Raw genomic sequence first — 21,246 nt, 5'->3', positions numbered from 1 at the left:
GCTCTCTCTTCTCTCGGCCTGCGCGGCCAAATGTCCAAATGTGGGCATGCGTCAAGTGTTCCCTCTGAGATTCATTCGCATTACAAAAAGGGTCTCCCCCCCCTATCTTTCTCACTTTGAAACTAGTAACGCTCATTCAATCAAAATCAAGCACCATAGTGTGTGGAGACCAACCCACTTTGCTTAGATTGGCTGTTTTCATCCCGCTAAATACCTTTAGTGTCTCAGCCGGCGGTGTTTAAAAGGCTGTATGCAGTGCTGTTGACGTGTGTTTGATGTGACGTGTCGCTAATTTGGTACCCTGGAACGCGCCTCAGAACTGTGTCGGAAGGGATGGGTCTTGTTAACCAGGTTGTAGCGCCGTGTAAATGATAGATATGCCTTTAACTCTGCCTGTGTGTGTGTGTGTGTTGCGCCGGCACATCTGCTACACAGATTGTGGGCTCCAGTGACCGCGGTGCCTGTCGTTCACTGTCCCCTTACTCTCTCTCTCTCTCTCTGCCTCCCTCTCTCGCCACGTGTCACAGGCTTCGTCGTCTCTCTCTCTCCCTGTATCTCTCCCTCCCTGTCCCTCTCCTTCTTTCTTCTCCGAGCAATCAAAGTTGGAGCAAAGACTTGGAGCGATATCCAGCAAGTTGATAAAAAAAAAAAAACCCTGATTATGTGTTACACACGGATTAGGTGTGCGTGTCTTCGCGGTGCTTTGCCGCGGAATGGGCGGCGTACAGTTTTGTGTGCGAGTGTGCGCGGACGCGGCTGTGCGCGAGCGTCTGAGTGCTCCATTAGCTAAAGCAGTCTGTAATCTGACCTCGGCAGACATCCGCCGGCTTCAGAGTGCAGTTCAGCTGACTAGACCCCAGCAGGGAGCCCTGCGTGCGCGTGCGCGTGTTAGCTGTCAGCTTTATTACCGCACACGTCCACTTACATGTAATCCCGCTCAGAGCAGAAACACAGACTTGGAAGTAGACACACGCACACCTTATGAGTGTGTATGGGCGCAAAACAGCCATCCCTGACCCAAGAGATCCCCTTACATTAGTGATAAGCACACCCTGTTACCGAGCAACAACATGGATGGCCTATTTATACCTCCCCCCCCCCCCCCATATTTGCATGTCTGAGTCGGCTCCCTCCCAGACATATTTCTGCCGGGTCTCTCCAATGTGGTCTCACTATATTCACACCAGTCAGAGTGACACGGAGCGCGACCCTGTGCTGTTTCGTCTCCCTCGGGTCTCAAGAGATGTTTCTCCGCCACTCTTCGACAGTGCCAAGGAACAGCACCACAACCCTCGGGAGAACTGGCGGCTTTGGTGGAACTCACCGGATGCCCCCGCGCGACGGGTGCCGTCGAAACGTCGACGGCTCCGAATTCCTCTCCAGTGCAGCTCAGAGCGTTCACAGATCGGGGTCTACTCTCAGGAGGTCTGGGGAATTGGTGGAGACAGGGCTCACAACGCAAAGCCCTTGAATGAATGAAAGCAAATTCTGTTCTTTTCACATTTGTGAAGATCACTCCTTACGGATAAAAGTCCACAGTCTTGCCTCCCTAATCAGCCCCTAGCAGGGACTACAAGATATTAAAAAGAGTACATTGCGTGAGCGTGCTTGTGTCTCTGCGTGCTTGTGTCTGTGTTGGTGTCTGTTTGCGTGTGTGTGTTTGTGTGCGTGTGCGTTTGTGTGTGTGTGTACCTCGGCTGAGGGCTGTTAATGGAAGTGTCTCTGTTGAGTTTCTGCTGCTGTGCTCGCCACTGAAAGAACTCAACTTGAAGAAGAACCGCACAGATTCTATTAGGAAGCAACATCTCTGTGTTTTCCGTAGCGCCTATCGCTTTCTGGCCTTCATCCCGAGAGGGCCACAGTTACCCGTTGCTCTTAAGGAGGTCACCATCGACGACGACTGTGCAAACACACACTCGAAACCTCAAGATCTGCTGGAGCATGTATTCTATCAAATTGCCACTGTGCAACTCTCGCAATACATCCACTGTCTGTACACACACACACACACACACACACGCACACTGATGTTTTAGGTCATGTGGTATTATATCCACACAAAGACCAACAGCACTCCTGCAGCCAGACGAAAGATGCCATTGAGGAGACTGCTATTGCAGTTTCCCGACTTGCCACTCTCGCTCTCTCTGTTTGTCAATAGACGATAAACCCTCGACAGAATCTAGACCTTTCAGCCTCTCACTGCGCAGCCAGTCAGCAGTTTGTGTCTTTGAGGCACAAACAGAAACACACATTCACACACACACTTAACCCCCACACACACACGCGCGGGCACACACACACACACTCTTAACCACCCCAGGAGTCCATTAAGCAGTTATTAATGCCCACTGCCTCTGTTGTTATTGGAGGCTATTGTGGGCAATAGCAGAGGTATAGTGGGCAGTGACGAGGTCCTTGCTGTTCCGTTATCTAAGCTGGGGGGAGGTTGACCTACCGGACTGCAACTGCTGAGATGAGCACACACACTCACTCATTCACACACAAACACTCACATGCACACACTTGAACGCCGAACGTGTCTGTCGCTCCGCATGTTGATCGTGCATTCGTGAACAATCGAACCGTGCCGTATTTTTTGACCATACATGCAGAAAGACGAGGTTGACGTACATCAGCCGCATTTGAAAGGGCCGCGTGTACGCGTCTAAGCGCGCGCGCGCGCTCAGCGCGGCGTGCGTTTGAAGGTGACATGGATGGAGTGTAGTGAACGGTGGACTATTTCATTGTACAATTACCGCGCTCGACGGCTCTGTCGACGTGAAGACACCCGGCATGGCCGGTAACCTTCACCCCACCACCACCATCAAACCAGGACGGGGGAAATGGACCAGGGTCGTGGTGTTGGTAGTTACAAAAATGGAGAGAGATAGAGAGAGAGAGAGAGCGACAGCAAGAGGCAGAGAGAAAGACTGGCAGAGAGATCGACTTGTGGCTCGTGTAGAAATCTTCAAAGAGGGCCAAAGCGCTCCAGAGTGAGGACACCTAAGCCTTTACCTGTACCTGTTCCGCATGTTGGAGCGAGGGTGTCCACCTGGTGGCCAGCTCGTGTAAGGGTTTCTAAAAAGTTTGCACGGCAGAGAATATGGGGTTTTCACCGGCGTTCCTATTCAAGAGAAATTAGGAAACATAACAGAGAGCCAGCAAAAGTAGGAGAAAGGCAAAGAGGTTTCTCACAGACAGTTATTTATATGAGACACAATTCACTCAGCTATCCCATTGCCCCAAGACATGACCCTACATTCTTTAAGAACCTCTCAGGGCAAGGACTCTGCTGTTCTATTTCAATCTGGGGGCCACTAGCCCATCCCCTAATACCCCTCCACCCCCCCCCCCAACCTCCAGTTCTCCGTCTGAATGGACTCTCCCATTGTGAGACATGAACCCCCGCCACAATGAAGCGCTCTCGTTAGCCTTTCACCGCGCTAGCCCGACCACGCTAATCCCGACCGCTCCGCGTCTCCGCTGTCACTTTGAGTTATGTCACTCGGTCACACGACGAAGAGGAGGAACAGGATGAAGGGGACGGCCGTGTCCCAGCGCGCCTCCTACCACTCCCTCCCTTTGTTCTTCTCTCGGAGCCCTCCACGGTCACCTCCCTTTGTGGAGCTCTTCTGAGGTGTTTTGTGTCGACCGCTTTGGTGTACATGTTGTCTGTGGGAGTATTGTAGGTTCATGTGGATTCCATTGAACAACGAGAGAGAGAAAATACGACAAAAAAAGGCCTAGAGACTACACTAAAGGTGGTAATCCATGGCGTTTGAAAGATCAATCGCATCATTTAATGCGAGCGCAGACAGTGAGAAATTCTTTATGCGCGCGTTATCTGCGCAACTCACCCTAATTGGGGTGGGGGGGGGGCGGTGGGGGGCGGTGGGGGGCGGTGGGGGGGGGGATACGCAGTGACCATGGCGACCTGTGGGAGTGAGGGAGTTGCCAAGGCAACCGCCACACCCCTCGCAAGCGGGCGGAAAAGTAAGCGTGATTTCCAAACCTACGATATCTCCGCCCACCCCCCCCCCCCTCCCCTTTTCTTTCCTATCCTCGTCTTCTGTTGTTCTTTTTCTTCTTCTTCCATTTCTCCTCCTCCTCCCTCCAATAACCGGGCCATCTGTTTTAGATTAGGGGCGCCTGCCATGTCAGAACGCCTGCGTGCCATGTCTACCGCCTGGCCAACCAAAACAGAGGGAGAAATAGAGAGTGGTGGCAGGTGTGCCAGTGCAGGGGGGCCCAGTACACCCAGCCCCAGACGGCCACGGCCTCCACCGCTAGGCACCCCCGCCATGGGCTGTCTCCGGAAAACAACAGATGAATCATTCCGAGTCTAACGTATGAATGACTGAGTCCATTGGAGGGCCGACCCAGCGATGACGCAGGGCTTTCAGCCAATGACGAGCTGTTTCCCCAGCGTTAACCTTAATTGTGTTCCGTCGCCGAGGTCGGATGGATTTTTCTGACTGGAAAACCAGCGGGTTTCGAGAGGAATCCGACCCCCCCAAAAAATCAACGTTGGCACTGCAGTTTGTGAAGATGGTATTGAGTCAGTCCGTTAATGACGGTTAGCTCGTCAATTGAGCCCCGTTTGTGTTCTATCAATAGCGTTTAGACGGGATTAGTCAGGGCACGGACGTGTGTGTGCCTTTCAGCTTGAGGGAGAGGGAAAACCTGATGCGTTTCTCAGTCTAAATCAGTGTCTTCTGTGTGTGTCTGTCTGTGTGTGTGTGTGTGTCTGTGTGTGTGTGTCTGTCTGTGTGTGTCTGTCTGTGTGTGTGTGTGTCTGTCTGTGTGTGTGTGTGTGTGCATGCGTGTGTGTGTGCGTGTGCGTGTGTTCTGGATTGTGCCTCTGCGTGCACATGCTTTTGGATATTTGTACTCACTCTTGCGGCACCGGCCTGCTCACGTTCAACAAGTATCTCAGTGGAGCCTCCACACCCTTATCTCTGATTGGTTTGGAGTGGTGCCCCCAAAGACAACTGGGTCACACTGTATGGGGAGGCAGATCCTAGATCCTGTGTCCAAATGAAACACAAAACAGCACTATAAATACCCTACCTGAAAAGGATGGCCATTGTCCTTCTGCGTTTTCCCAGATCAGGACATTGATGCTGCGGCAGCCATGATGTTATTGAATACACCTGAGTCCCACGGGGTCTGTAAGTACTGTGGGGTCACATGACACAGCAGGCCAGGATCAGGCCGTCTGTCAAACTACAAATCCAATCAAAAATAAGTGGGTGATCCCAATCTACTAATGGAAGTCAGAGAATAAGTGACTCTTTTTCTCTCTCTCTCTTGCTTTCTTTCTGGCCTTCCCGCTCCTCTCTCTCTCTCTCTCTCTCTCTCTCTCTCTCTGTCTCTCTCTCTCTCTCTCTCTGTCTCTCTCTCTCTCTCTGTCTCTCTCTCTCTCTCTCTCTCTGTCTCTCTCTCTCTCTCTCTGTCTCTCTCTCTCTCTCTGTCTCTCTCTCTCTCTCTCTCTCTGTCTCTCTCTCTCTCTCTGTTGCTGTCATCCAGCAATGTCTTTCCACAGGGTGTTCTAGCAAAGTCTATGGGAAAGAAATCAGTTTGTCCTGCTTCCATGTTTTTTCTCTTTTTGTTTTCTCATATCTCTGTCTGTCACTTGTCCACGCTTTCTCTCGCTCTCTCCTACTCACACCCCATCGTTTTTCTCTGTTCCTCAAGCCATTCTGTTCTGCCAAATTTTGAACTAATTCTAATCTAAGAAAGCCTTTTAATAGGCATGCCGGGCCCTGTGTGCGCACATACACACATATTTGCCACAGTGGTTTGTGTTTGTGTGGAAACATCATGGGTTGGTTCATGGGTAGAGCAGCTTGTGCCTGTGGATGTCTGCCTGTTTGGGGTCTCTCCAGGTCCTGCCTTCCTCCCCCTTCTTCTCATCCCTTTTTAATCCTTTCTTTGATGATTTTCCTGAAAAAGGCTATCTGGGTATTGGGGGTCTGAAGATGTGTGTTTGTGTGCACTGGCATGCGTCATTAACAGTGTCTTTCTCTCTCATTCTCTCCCCCCCCCCCACCCTGTCCAGTCCCTCAGGGAGTGATCCAGAACGGAGCCAGGATGAGTCAAGGTCTCTTCCCAGGAATCCCACCGCTTCCCATCAACCCCCTCGGCAGCAGGACGGCCACAGTCAGGTCAGTACACACCTGAACCTTTAACACAAGCACACAAATTCACAACACCACAAGAGACACAATTGTCTTGGAACAAAAAAAAACTACCCAAAAAGCACCTCACGCTTGGTATGTTTGTTTGTCTATTAAGTGATTGTGCAAAGCTTGTGTATTTCTTTTTAGTGACAACAAGTCACTGAAGTTAAGAAAGCATACTTCAATGAATATGTGCTCGGCTGAGGACTGTGAGGTCTCCTCTCCCTGTCTCTGACCAGTTCAGTGTGTTCCGTATATATGTGTGCGTATGTCAGGATTCATCAGGGTAAGAGAGAGTGAGAGGATGGAATGAAAATGGTGGACGAAAATCCAGTTTCTGGCATAGGGGGGGAGGGGGTGTATATAGACACACACACACACACACAACAGGTGTGGACAGAATGCAATTGCCCCAGGCCATGCAGGTGCGAACAGGTGTCAGCCACACCTGGAAACACAATTCCCGACGAGCTTCAAATGGGCGTTGTGGCTCACCCCCCCTCCTGGGAGAACTTGATCATAGAGGCAGCTGACAGCTGGACACAGAAACAGTCACACCAGCTTAGCGACACCAGGCTGGCTATAAATTGGTAGCGGCCCATTGCTACTGTATCGTGTCGACCCAATTAAAGAAGAGACTTCAAGAGGTGGCACCAACGCTCTCCCCCCTCTGTCCTTCGGTTACGCACGCACGTCCCTTGTTTTCGGATTGACTTCTTTTCAACCTTTTATACTAATCCTCACTGGGAACATGTACCTCCACGCGCACCCACACAGCCTTCCCCACCCTGCAACGAAGGCACCTGCTCGACAACAGGAAGGCGACCTGGCATTGAGGGCAAGAGTGAGTGACACTGCATTTAGATATGAATTATTGAGCACAGTTTTCTTAGCCCGCTGGGCCTGTTGCCATTATTCATGAGCCCTAAATGCACCAGGCAGACTGCGCCCCGGCCAAAAGCACTCAGGTTCAGAGCTCTCAGACGTGCGGGGGAAATGCCAGCGTTTGTCAGAGAAATCCGCAGGCCACGACGCAGCAAGGCTGACTGATCCGTGCCCGATGCTTTCGTTCAGGTGTAATTGGCCTGAAAGAGCGGATGCCTAAACGAGGGAACTGAACAGTGGGGGGAAAAAAGAAAGAGAGAAATAAACAGTTTTATTATGCTTTTGCCGTGATGTTATCATAATCACACCCTGGTGATGGCGCAGGAACCAAATTCAGTTGAATCGAGTGGAACTGTAGCTATCGGCAGAATATTGACTCGTTTGACGTCTTCACTATCATAGGCTGCGATGCCACACTTCTTGTTGAAACAATTGTGTGCGCATGCACACACACACTGAATGGCAAACATATAAAGGCAATTTCCCCCGTAGCCTTTGCTTGCCATTGTCTCTCATTCTAGCTCTCCATCTCTTCTTCTGCCTCTCTCCCTCTCTGGATCGCCTCGATCAGATGCTTGTTGTCTAATTCAATTAGACGCCGATTCATTGATTAGCGTTAGCAGTCACGGCTAGCTCGGCTGTGCGTTAACCGGCGCGTTAACTGACGACCGAGCCCCCATCTGTGTCTGTAAACATGCCAAGTCTCCCTGAGTCACACGCACAGAACTGTTAAGTGTGTAACATCCTGTTAGTTAGCGTGCTACTTATGTTTCTTGTCACCCCCCCCCCCCCCCTACAATGCGTGTGTGAACCATGCACTTGTTTAGTCTGGCGATGAGCTAATGTGTGTTGTGTGTGTCATTTAAGCACAAATGAGAAGCACAGACCTTAGCAAAATGAATACTGCAGGCATTTCTCTTGTGGCTGCAGCTTTGTGTGTATGTACTGTAGATGTGCAAGTGTGTTTACAGTGTGTCTGCTTCTTTGTGTCCTCTGTCGAGTTGAATAAGAGTGACGGATTGAGTATGTTGCTATATCCTAACACTCGTATCTCTTCGACTTTCTCTTTCCCCTACACAGGACAGTTTTGGTGGGTTGTCGGAAGCGAAGTGACAGTGAACCATCTTGCGACTCCCCATTGGTCAGCAGTGACCCCAAGGAGGACCACACCTACAGCACAGCCCAATCAGACGAGGGCAGTGACTCTAGTCTCCATGGCAACGAAGGCAGCGACACAGAAGAGGACGACAAGAGCAAGATCAAGAAGGAGCCCCGGGATTGGCCCATAGATATAGACTCCGCTTCTTGCCACACCCCCCAACTCAAGAAACGACATCACTTCCTGAAAACCAAGCTGCGACTGGCGAGCGATACGCTCCCGCTGAAAAAACGGCGTACGGAAAAACCGCCCGAGAGCGACGATGAAGAGATGAAGGAAGCAGCTGGTTCGCTGCTTCACCTCGCTGGAGTCAGAGCTTGCTTGAACAATATTACCAATCGGACGGCCAAAGGCCAGAAAGAGCAGAAAGAACCTTCAAAAAACTGACTTGTGCTGCCAGAGAGACAGAGAGGGAGGATTTTGCTGAAAAGAGCAAGAAAATAAAACAAAACATCACTTTTAATATAAAATTTACGATTTCTTTTTTCAGGACATCAGGTGAAAAAATCTGAATGCTTTGTGGCAATATCAAACAATCACTCTGTTTTCCTAGCGTTGGTGTTAATGTTTTCGAGGGTTGATTTTCTGTTGTTGTTTTGTTTTGTTGAAAGGAGACTAAAGCCATAGCTGAACTAAAAAAAAAAAAGACATTTCAGCTAAGTTACCAACAGGTTTCTGTTAGCTGAGAGCAAGGAGGGGGAACAATTGTTTTCTGGGGGGAAAAAGAACCCGCCATTACTAAGATATGGCCTGGATACATTGATATGGACCATCATTGTCATTGATATCAAACCGATTGTAGGGGGTGCATGTTTAGCTTTGTTCAGTTATAGGATATCCTTTCAGTTGCCTCACAGGCAAGTTACATCAGTGGGATGTAGTAAAACTATAGCACTGTAGTTATTACATATTTTAACTACCCACTTATTCCATACTAGTTTTAATAATACGATGCAAATTCTTCAAAAAAAGAGCATTACAAAGTGCAAAAACAACTGGTATTAGTAGCTAACAATAAAGTATTAGTATTATGCTGTCATCAAAAATAACTCTTAACTTTTTGGTTTGTCCAAGTAAAATGACTCATCAATTTCACTGACTTAACATTGCAGTAAAGCATCTGGAGGGCAAAATGTGAAAAAGCAGACTGCAGAAGTAACCCTGATGTTCATTTAAAGTGAAATCCCTTGAAACTGTTAGCTTAGCCGTTGTTAGCATAGCCCAGATATCTGCCAGTGACCCCATAAACAAATCCACAATAGCTTGCGTGTACCTGTCTTTAGTGTGTCAGCGTCTGGATGGTGCCAAAGAGGAAGTTTTGGTCAGCCCAGTGATGATGCTAGTAATTCCTTGACTGCCTTGTGTTTGCCACATCACCTGTCTTTCTAAGGTGCTGATACAATTTAGCCACCCAAATCTATGTAGCATGCCAAGGCAAAAAGAACCGTGATCGTTACCTCTTGAAGTATAACTGTTTTGGGACAAAGGTCACTGGTATACAGTAGAAAAGGCTTAGTTGCTCTGAAGAAGTCCTCCTTTAAAAATATAGTTATCAGAGTTAAATAAATAAAGAAGCCATAAGCTAATAGGCTGGCTAGTGCTTACCAGAGAGGAAGATAACCTCAGAAACTGCCTGTGTCCTTTTTGAAAAGCAATCAAAGTGAGTTAGACTCAAAAAGTCTAAATGTATATCGCTCTGGATAAGAGCGTCTTCTAAATGACTAAATGTATATGAAAATTGTGATATTTTCCCTGTGGCATAAAAACCTGAACACCTTGACTGGTTGACAAGGAAGCTACAGAGCCTGCCAATTTTATTTTTAGTGAGAGAAATATATGACTACGGATTTTGTGTTTATTTGTTTGTTTTCTTACCTACCCTCAACGTAATAAAGCAATTTCATCCATTCAGGATAACACTGTATAAAGGTTCACCTAAAAGCTTTTTTCCCTTTCTTAATTTAAGCAATGTAGCCAGCAGGATTTTCCAAATCGTGTTGCATGGGTTCTGTACAAAAAAAGAAAAGAAAACTGTTTTTTTATTCTGAGAAAAAGTTCACGTAAGGTAAATAATGTATTTAGCATGGAGCATGAATTATTTTCATATAAATATAGATCCTAGAGAGCAAAATGGTTCTGCCTCGAAGTTCTGCACCTGGTGTGGAATTCCTCTTTGTTGTTTTGTCTTAATATGAACTCAATGTATTTGTTTCTTGTCCTCGCTCATCTTATGATTATAATTTTTTGTTGTGGACTCGGAAAAGATTAAGTTAACTCTCTTCAGGGACAATAACCCGGACTGTTTGCAAAAGCTGTCTGCAATATTAGGATTTCACTTTTGGAGTGGAAGTGCGATCTACCACCAGATAGCTCATTTTGTACTGCTACTTCTCCAACACCTCTTTCTCCTCCATACAAGAATGGCCCCAGAATTGTCTAATCACCTGGTGGTCATGCTTGATAAGACAAACACAACAGTCCATGAAGTGTTTGACCTGTTTGTTCATTTGTTATTACTAAGGGGTTAAGGATTAAACATATTTCATGTGATTTAAAAGTTTGCACCTTGAAAGTTTTTTTTTTTTTTTTTTGTGCGTGCATAGCCATGCTGTACATTGTCTATAGTGTCAGAGGGATGAATCCATTTGGTGAATCCATTTTCAAACTCATGTCATATAGGAGAACTGTGTAGCGAGTGAAGGTCTCCACCCCCCCCCCCCCCCCTTGCTAGTTCTTCCACCGTGTTTTCTTTTAAAAGGCTTGGTACGTCTTTGATATTTCAGGGTCTTCCATTTAAAAAGACACAGCAGCATTTTGGCTCAGTACACGTATTTGTGGTGTCTTTGCTTTGATTTCTCTTTTTGTTTTTGGTTTTAACCATTTATTTTATTTTTCGGTTTTCAATGTCAGTATTACTCCGGCTACTATTAACTTGTTGCACATAAAACTCAGACAACAATACAGATTTAGTTTGACGGCTAAAACAACTCTAGTGCATTATATTAACATCATTTTGCCGGGTTGCACTACGATGTTGAATTTAAGATATTGTATATGTTCAGTGCCAAAGCCTGTACAATTTTATATGAACCTAAAAATACAGCAGATACACACCTACGTGATGTGTACGTCCAACATAAATTTGCCAGTGAGTTGTAGCATGTCTGTCAGACGCAATATCTATAATGTTAAGATCATACTTTTATTACACTACTTGCTGTGTATTGTTCAATGGGATGTTTTATGTTGTGTGGGGGTTTTTTTGCGCTCAGTTGTTTTTCTGTGGCAATGAAATTCTGGTACATGTGCGGAATGACAAAACGTATCGAGCCTAGCGAAGACCTTATTAGAAAGTTGTCACTTTTTTGTTGTCTCATTGGCCTCCAAAGTAACATCCTGCCCTTATCCTTTTCCTAGCTGATGAGATGCGGGACATGATAACTTTTCAGTGTGGCATGCATAAACTCCTTGTAATCTCCTCATAACATGTGACACGTAAAAGACATTAAGCGTTTGTGTCTGTTTATAAAGCAACTTTTAATGTTAATACAACACTTCTAAGCACTCTTGGTTGTATAAACTTACATAAACGTTTAAGTTGGACTTTATCTTCTCCTCAGTGTGGTCAATGTGATGAGCTTCTGTCAGTAAGACTGCCTGTTGTGTAAAATGTACCCTCTACTGATCAAAATGATGTATATTTCAGTTTATTCCCCTTAGTTTGTTACAAATACTGGGGATATTTCCTTCTTGTTTCACTACATAACTTTCCCTCAGCAGTCCCTTGGGTTCCATCATGTTTTAAAAATGAAAAAAGTGTTATTAAAAAGTATAGAGATATTGAATATATCAACAAACTGTTAATACTAGCCAGGCAAAAGTTCGGAAAGACTCAAATAGTGTTTCATTGTGTGCGTGTATATTTTGTCTCTATGTTCAACTGCCATTTTTTGTTTACTGTTTTACAAGGTTTGCAGAATATGTGATGAGTGAGCAATTAATAGTCAGATATACTTTCATTTTTGTTCACTAGTTACAGTATCTGAGATTCCCAGAAAATTCCTGGTACTTTTATTCCCCCAAACTAGAAGCTTACAAACTTAAAATTCATTATAAATTGCCAACTACTTTTTTTGGCCCCATGTTTGTTTCAGTAAATATTTAGAAATACAAAGTGATTCTTTGTTAACATGGCAACTGTAAGGCATAACAAAACACCACAAAGCCAAGTAGTTTGTAACAGGTATATGGTGTATGATGAAAAAACATGCTACCAATCATTTTGTATTCTTTATGTGAACTGTAGTCTTGACGGCATGACCTTCCAACTGATCCGTTAATATGGAGACGTATAGAAGTATGCGTTCTGTATTTCCTTGATGTGTAATCATATTGCCAAAGACAAATAACTTCATTGATTAATGTAAATATCACTTTGTCCATCAAGACGACAAAATGTTTTTTTCTTCTGTTGTTGTTGTTGTTGTTGATTGTTTGTTTTTTTGTTTGTTTTTTTATTCTGTTTATTTCCGAAGAAAAAAAACTACCATAAAGTTTCTGTGCTGTATTGTCTTCCAGTTGCAATAAAAAAGAACGCATTGCAAAATGATATGAGTAAGCCTTCATTCTATGATATAATTTATTTGTGAGGGACACAAAAAAGACTTTACCGGTAGACAAGTTTTCCTTCACCACAATGTTTTCATAAATGTAATATTCTTAGACTGGTCCAATGGAATGTATTTAGGAACAGTTTTGTGAATGGCCACACACTATAGATCTTATACTCTGACCAAGGCTTACGTTTGTTGTGTTGGCCATCAGTGAAAGACATTCCAATGGGATAAGGTTATTCAAAAGGTAATACAGCACCATGTTTCAGAAGTATCAAAATAATCACTGATGTCAACAATGAAATGAATCACATCACAGTATGCCCTCTGTGGGTTGTGTTGAAGGAGGGAGGAACGGTGGCTCTTTGTGTACGTCGTGCGAGACACACAGTGCGATGTTTGCTTATGCCTCATAACCCATGGAGGCTATTTCAAAGCCTGTTTGTGTTGCACTATACAGTACATGCAGGACACCCTTCTAATTAGAGGGACAGATTTAATGATAGGCCATTTCAAGTCTCTCTCTCTCTCCCTCTCTCTTTTTCACGCACACAAACCACACAAGCACCACACCCTCGGCCGACTCAGTTGCTATGCAACGGCAGTAAAGTAAGGAGGAAAGTGTGCATTAAGCCTGTCACTGCAACAGCAGTTTCACTGCCTGCTGCCTGCATGTCATATCTGGCCCTTTGTCTTACTGATTGTCCTTTTTTCTTTTTTTATTACGAATGGCACACGGTGCATTAATAGTTTGGTTACAGTAGCTACTGTATCGAGCTTTAAAGGATGATAGTTCCAATTTGTCAAAGCAAACGTTCATCTGCCACTTACCTAGAATTAAATAGATATTACTTTTATCAAAGGGCTCTGCTTTTTTGACAAGGTACAAAGTGTCTCAATACTTTCTGTTTCTCAGGAGCCCCGCCTCTTTCGAGACGCTTCATTGGCCACAGGTCACCTCAGGTGCCTCCAGGGTGCCTCTCTCTGGCAACACCAGTCCTATTTGGTAAGCCTTGTTGCCAAGGAAACAAACAAGGGGTGCCTATCATTGGAACTTATCTAACATTTCTTTCAGGATCTGATAAGTCAATTTTGTATCTTTTGTTTAGAACTGAGGTTCTGTTTGGTATTTTTTACTCCTGGTTGTCAAAGGGACAGTCGCTCAGTCATAGGTGTGGAATTATACTACATTTTCCGGAACACATTTGCCCTACTCTTTAGTATGTATGTCACAAAATGTGTAGACTATTAATTTAGTTGTCAATAGTACATTGTTGGTCCTAACACGTATTTGGACAAAGATAAGTTAGAACTGATCAAGGGTTCTCAGTTTCCTTCTTAAAGGAACCTAGGTAACATGTCAGAATGAAATTATTCGTTGAAAGCAACTGGGCACTTGTGTGTGCATGGGTTTGTGCATATTAGTTGTGTTTCTTTTCCGTATGTGTTTATTTTCCACAGTAATTTGCCAATCACAGTGCCCCCAAAAAAACTCCACTCAGCGCTTATTCTCATCACTAAGGTAGCGTAGAGGGAGGGAAATCAGGGATTGTTCATCGGCAACATGCCAAATCAATAACTCCTCCACATGTGAACCCCTCAGACAGAGATAATAACTTGACAAATCCGCCTCATGCGTCCCCATAAGTCAGTGGTGGTTCCTATAAGTCACATTCAAATACAGCAGCATTACAGAAAAGCTCAGGCATTAGGGTGTCTGCCGCTGAATACATTTGCAAGTCTCCACACCTGGGCGTAATCTGCCTCATTTGCATGGGGTGAGGGGGATTCAGGAGAAATCGGAGGGCTTTGGCGGTAGTGATGGGAAAACGTGACCTGATTTTATCAATAAGGGGAAAGACTGGAGGTGTACATGGCAGAATGGTGAGCCCGTTATCAATGACTTTCATTGGCAAGAGGTGTATAGCTCTGGTGTGTATATATCTTCCAGTCTCAGCAGATTGACATTTGTGCAACAGATTGTTTTGGTTGTGCACAAACACATGCAACGTTGAAGAATAGAAAATCCTAACCCCCACTTGAGTAGTAATAGAAAAGGAGATGTTGATGGGATGGCAACGCAAAATGAACTGTCTCAAATATCATTCATACACCCCGCGGTATTGATACACCCGACTCAATTCCTGTATGACCGGTTCGGCTCCTCTGTGCGAGACAAATATTCTTCCCACTGGAGCTTTGGTCTGTGGAGGAACCATGGTGCAACGGTTCACCTGTCTGTGGAGGAACCATGGTGCAACGGTTCACCTGTCTGTGGAGGAACCATGGTGCAACGGTTCACCTGTCTGTGGAGGAACCATGGTGCAACGGTTCACCTGTCTGTGGAGGAACCATGGTGCAACGGTTCACCTGTCTGTGGAGGAACCATGGTGCAACGGTTCACCTGTCTGTGGAGGAACCATGGTGCAACGGTTCACCTGTCTGTGGAGGAACCATGGTGCAACGGTTCACCTGTCTGTGGAGGAACCATGGTGCAACGGTTCACCTGTCTGTGGAGGAACCATGGTGCAACGGTTCACCTTCCTCTAGGGAACGAGAAGATAGACGTAGATATATCAAGTATGTCAATGGAGCAAAAATCTCTGGAGGTCAGGAAGAGGCTTAACACTGCAGTCAGGCTTGATGAAGGAGAGATACAAAGTAGCTGATAAGGTACCTGGTTCCCAGGCTGAATACAAGTACACTCTTATTCTTCTGCTACTGCCTTTTTGGGTGGATATGCAAAGAGTGCATTGGGATTTATTTGTAAACCTCTGACTTGTAGACCCCTTATAGAATGTATAGAATGGAAGGCGTTCAGGTGGTCAGCTTGTGGGTGGTGGAAGTTCTTGCGTGTTCCTCTGCAGCTTGTAATGATGATGCGTTGTTGGGGGGGGTGGAAGAACCATATCCATGTTTGAGCTTGATTGTTCACTTTTTTTGTCGGCTCTTATTACCTTGGCAGGAAAAGGTATCTGTGCGCACTGAACGTGTGCCTGTAACTGTGTGTGCGTGTGTGTGTGTGTGTCAGTGTGTGTGTGTGTGTGTGTTGCAATGGTGTGAATCAAGTTGAAGAATGTGACTGCATGGCGAGTGGGGGTAATGAAGCTGGCATTTTCTGTTCTGGCTGTGCTGACAAAGCACCTGGAAATGCCAGCCTGCGTGACACCCATTCTCTCACTCTCTCTCAATCTCTTTCTCTCTCTTTCTCTGGCCTGCCCTTCTCTACTCTTCTCTACTTCTCTCTGTGCCCGTTACAAATGAGCCTGCGGTAAAATTAATGTTCTGTAACCGAGCGGCTAACTGCAGGTAGCCCACTTAGCTTGCTGCCGTGCTAATGCCCTTGCTCTTTCATTAGGAGTCTACCAATGGCACCTGGGGGAGAGGAGGGCCCAGCAGAGCAAGGGATGAGGGAAAGAAGAGGACAGAGAGGAGAGAGAGAGAAAAAGAGAATATCCCTGTAGCTCCTCTGTTTCTGTGTTGAAACATATTGGGAAAAGATCAACAGAGATCTTCAGTCTTTGTTGCAGTCATTCAGGGCCAAGTCTAAGTCAAGTCTCAGGTCCCTTTTGGCAAGACCTTTGTGCCTGCTGCTGGTTAGGTCTAAACCTGTGTTTCAGTACTCCATACTCATGAAAGAAAGCGCATTAGGCTCTAATGAATTCAAATGTTTTCCTAATTTAAATGTAGATACATAGTTACAAGTTATTTTGGGCAAGATGTCTGCATTTGACTCAAAGGAATCAGAAGGGAGGCGGGAAAATACCGTTTTTGGAAGAGAGACTGGCGAACAGTTGGAGACTGGTGGGGTCCATTGATCTCTGCTGCTTAATGCGATCAGCATTTAACTCTGTTTGAGTGTCTGTGTGTGTTTGTGCGTGTGTGTGTCTCTGTGTATGTGTGTGCTAATGCACTGCGGCACATATGTGTGTGCCTCCATGCCTTTCGTGCACGTTTCTGCCACAAAGAAAGAGAGCGTACACACACACACACAGTGTGTGTGCGTGTGTGTGTGTGGGATGTAGAGCTTGAGTATGTGTGTCCCCGTGATTATGTGTGCTTGATAGAGCAATTTTACGGGTGTGGGTGTGTGTGTGTGGGTGTGTGTGTCAACGCTTCCACGTGTGTTCATCTGCATCCGTTAACTCAGTTAGCCCGCTCCAGCCAGCTGCATCCTGGCAGGGTGTGAGGAGCCAGACCCTATTGATTGGCCCCGGGTACTTAATTGAGGGGTGATTTAGTGAATGAGAGTGTCTCAGTGGACAGCTGCAGACGCTGTAATCCCACTGAGCGCTCTTATGAAATCACACTGAGCAGCAAACTCATCAAGGCCCGCTTTCCAACGCATTCATTTGCTGTGTGTCTGTTTTTTATTTGTGTGGGTGTGGGTGTGGGTGTGTGTTTACCAATACAGACCTGCGGTTCCAATTTCATTTAACTTGACAGATTTACTGTCGTCAACCAGCCAGCTGGGTGCATATTTTTTTAATATAATGATTTTGTTTATGGTGGGTGTGGAGAGAGTGCATGTCATTTGGAATGTGCCTACCTGTATCTGGGTGTAAATATGTGCATGACGTGTGTGAATGCATGTCCACATATCACTCAAACTGGACCAAGGGAGCCATGTCCATATATCGTGTGTGTGTCATTTTGGGTGTGGTGCTGGTTGCCTGTGTCTGGGTTGACATGCTGCATGTTTATCAGTCACAACGCATGCAGGATGTGCTCCATTTTGGACCAGTCTCCCTAATGCGCGTATTGTAAATAACCAGTGTTTCTTTGTTTACGGAACGGCAATTGATATAGGCGGAAAGAAGCTTTATATGCTAAAGAGCAGGATCCACATGCACTAACACTCATACATAGATGCCAATTGGTTGTCGCTCAATGATACAGTGGCGACATTTGCATGACATTTGCATAGAACAGGATTTGGTTTAGTGTCTGGGGCCTTCTTGATTCTCTTCCCAGGTATCCCTCCAAACTGACTCCCACTGAATTACAATTAGCTAGGCAGTTTTTTAAATCAGATTTGTGCTAGTGGATATCAGCCTTTAGGTTTAGGTCAGTGTTGTCAGTGGTTTAGCTTGAAATCTGTAGAAAGTGGGACGCAAGTGAAATGCTGCTTGGAAAGCGTGTTGTTTATACCCGCAATATTTTGAAATGACTGCCCTAATTGTTGAGGCCTCCAGAGAATGCTCACCTGGCATTAGATCCCCGTCACTGTCTCACAATGTGCTGCATAACGTTAATACATTTTGCAAGAGGGAGATTGAAGTGTAATTGCATGGTATGGAAGGCTATAATGTCTGTAATGTATGACCTCCAACGAACTGGGGGTAATTAGACAGTTCTTCTGCGGCTTCTGCCTCCTTTGATGCGTAAAGAGCGGTGCTGCGTGTCGTCCCAGCCCCTCGTATGCACCCCGGCTTCATCTTGTAGTCATGGGTGGTGGGGTTGGCAGAATGAGGGGGGGTGCAAGAGAGAGAAAAAGAAAAGGGAAAAGAGACAGAGAGAGACAGAGAGAGAGAGAGAGAGAGAGAGAGAGAGAGAGAGAGAGAGAGAGAGAGAGAGAGGGAGGGAGGGGAGGGGGGGGAGGTGAGGAGGGAAAAGTGAGAGTTAAGGGGGAGGGGCATGAGAGAGCCTTGTAGGAAAGAGATCAAGGGAGACACAGAAGAACAGTCAAGTGGAAGGTTAGGGAGGAATGAACAAAGGTGAGATTTTGAGACTGATTGAAAAAGATGGAGGGGAGAGACAACAATGATAAATGTAATAAAAGGGCCAAGTAGAGGCGGGAAAGAATAGAAGATGTGCATAAACAGGAGATGGACTGGGTGAAACAGGGAAGTACAAGGAAATCAATGAAGGTTTTATAATAAAGATGTGTGTGTTTATTGACAAATGGATGAAGAGGGACAGAGAGCAAGAGGGAGGTGTCACTAAGAATTATGCTGCAATCTGTGTCATTGTTCATTTACAGTTGCATCTTTTACATTTCTGTAACAAAAATAACAAAGTCTTTCTTTTTCTTGTGAAGATGGCAGCACCAATATTGACAGAGAAATGGTGAGAGAGGTGGAGTGAGTGAAGCAGAGAGAGATTGAAAGAGGGATTGGGTGCTCGGGGCATTTTAATTGAGATGAAAGTAGGTTAACCACAGGGATGAATTCGTTGCATGTGGTGGAGTGAATGAGAGGAGAAGAGAGAAAGGGAAGGAAGGAGAAATGAAAGGAGAAAACAGGTGAGGAAAGGAAAGAGAGGAGGAGAAGAGGAGTGGTAGAGGCAGCCAAAGAGGACAAGAAAAGGTTTCAAGGTCTAACCTTGTTCCTTGATGCACCCAGAAGGTATATAATCCCATACCTCATTTCCCTCACACACACGCACATGCACACATGCGCACACACACACAAATGCGCACACACACACTCACTTTCACACACAGCATCTTTACTTATCCTGCTTCTTTACCTATCACTCTTATCTAACATTATGACAGTGGGGGTCAAACCCAACACGACTTTATCTCTCTTCCTGCCTCCAGCGGGGCAGATGGCTGGTGTCCCTAGCAACAGCGAATGAGGCAGCAGATGCGTCACTGCCTGTTACGCAATGTGTTACACACGCCGCTAAGCGAGTAGCGCTAATACGCTAGCTCCCTAAACTTCCACTCAGCGGAGGGGGGCACTCCTCTAACAGAAGAACAGATGTGTGTGTGTGTGTGTGTGTGTGAGATAGAGTGTGTGTTTGGGGGGAGGGATGTAGGTGCACATGTGTCTATGTGGGTCAGTGTGTATTCATTTCAGCTACCTATATACTGTACGTGCGCTGCCCCTGTCTTATGTGGGGACAGGGGGGGGGAGATTTGCCAGGCTAACCCTGGAGGGGACTCACCCCAGGGGGCACGGACAGAGAGGTTCAGGGAGGTAGATACTTTATTCAACTGCCGCAGACCCCTTTCCCCTTCTCTTTCAATGGTTCCAGGATTCAAGAAAGTTTGGCACGGCCTTTCATGTGGAATGATGGACAGCTAGTGGGCGGTCATAGACTTTAGAGCAGTTCCAGTGAAGGGGTTTTCATCTCTCTCTCTTCCTCCCTCACACATTGGTCACCTTTCCTGATCCATGATCTCACACTCACTCTTTCTCATAAATTTCCTTCTCACGCTTTCTGTCTCTCACTGCTCTGTCTGTGGTACAGGTAGTCACCATCTGGACAGCTATGGCTAGGTGTTTCCAGAACATTCTGGGTCAGGGTCAGGGGATGCTTCCAGTGACAGTGGCATTGAGTGTGACTCAATCACAACTGAAAAATGTGCCAGTAACTATACTTCTAAATCCTCAGTAGTAGAGACTACCCTTAATAATTTGCCCGTGTTTGTGGAGGAGTAGCAGTTCTTGAGTATTTCAGAATTGCGTACAGCACAGCCAAGATCCGACATCATGTTGAACCATTTTTTGAGTTCTGAGCAGGATGTCTGATAGAAATTATGACTCTGGTGCCACCTATTGAAAAAAAAGGACAGTGTCCATTTGTTCAAGTTGGAAATGTATTTGCCATTTGTAACAGGTACAGGTACATCAGAATGATTTGGTCCTGCTCTTGACAATGTAATCCTAGCATACATACTCTAAACTCTATGTTGTATCTTGGCCAGGTCACAGTTATAAATAAGAACTTGTTCTCAACTTGCCTACTTGGCTAAATAAAGGTGAAATAAATAAATAAATAAAAAACCTATAAGGAATACTGTAAACTAACACACAAGTTGCTATACTTATAACACTATTTTGCCTATAATAAATCATTTAAAAAATAATTATAATACTGAATAATTTATTTAACAACTGAGAATAGCCTAAGCTAAAAATAATAATAAAGGAGAACCTAAAAATAGGTACAGTTGTAGATGAAAGTGAGTGAGCACATTGACTTGTGCCGGCAGTTGGGTGAAATGTGAGTTTGAAGTGCAGTGGGTTCAGTTGGAGCAGGTAGGAAGGCAGATAGTTCAGGAGTTGGGTGCCAGGGATGTGGGGTTGTGGGGTCCTGTCCAGTAGAGGGGACAATAGTTCAGGGGGTGCATGACAGGGGTGAAGGGAGGCGAGGTGGAGTGGGGTTAAGTTCAGTAGGGGGTCCAGAAGGAAGTGATACACAACCAGAAGAGGTCACTAAAATGCTGATATTTAAAAACTGTGTAACCCGATTGTCCAATAATCTTTTTTAAATGCAATATGCCATTTGAAGACATGTTATTACTTTTTTTTTATTATTATTTTTATTCAGATCAAACAGTGTCAAGGGTGAATTCGCCTATTAATGAGCCAGATAAACTTCTGCCGCATGAAATTAATAAGCGTTTAATTATCTACGTCAATTCTGTATCAATTCAGTTAGTTTGTGGTCC

General features: G+C 45.5%; 1 protein-coding gene across 2 annotated transcripts in view; it reads left to right on the top strand.

Annotated features, from left to right (window-relative positions):
* The window catches only part of foxn3 (forkhead box N3), a 70,419-nt gene extending 57,581 nt beyond the window's left edge, over positions 1–12,838 (top strand). For both annotated transcript variants that reach the window (XM_084674838.1, XM_084674829.1), the window contains exons 5-6: positions 6,065–6,170; positions 8,151–12,838. In XM_084674838.1, the coding sequence (XP_084530964.1) occupies positions 6,065–6,170; positions 8,151–8,616 (572 nt within the window). In that variant the 3' untranslated portion in view covers positions 8,617–12,838. The remainder of the gene's footprint in view (positions 1–6,064; positions 6,171–8,150) is intronic.
* Positions 12,839–21,246: the final 8,408 nt, after the last annotated feature.

The sequence above is a fragment of the Hypomesus nipponensis genome, chromosome 3, assembly GCF_054491055.1.
Source record: "Hypomesus nipponensis isolate SF chromosome 3, ASM5449105v1, whole genome shotgun sequence".
In the NCBI taxonomy this organism is placed as follows: domain Eukaryota; kingdom Metazoa; phylum Chordata; class Actinopteri; order Osmeriformes; family Osmeridae; genus Hypomesus; species Hypomesus nipponensis.
The sequence above is the reverse complement of the archived record's forward strand: the minus strand, read 5'-3'. Positions and strand labels throughout refer to the sequence as shown.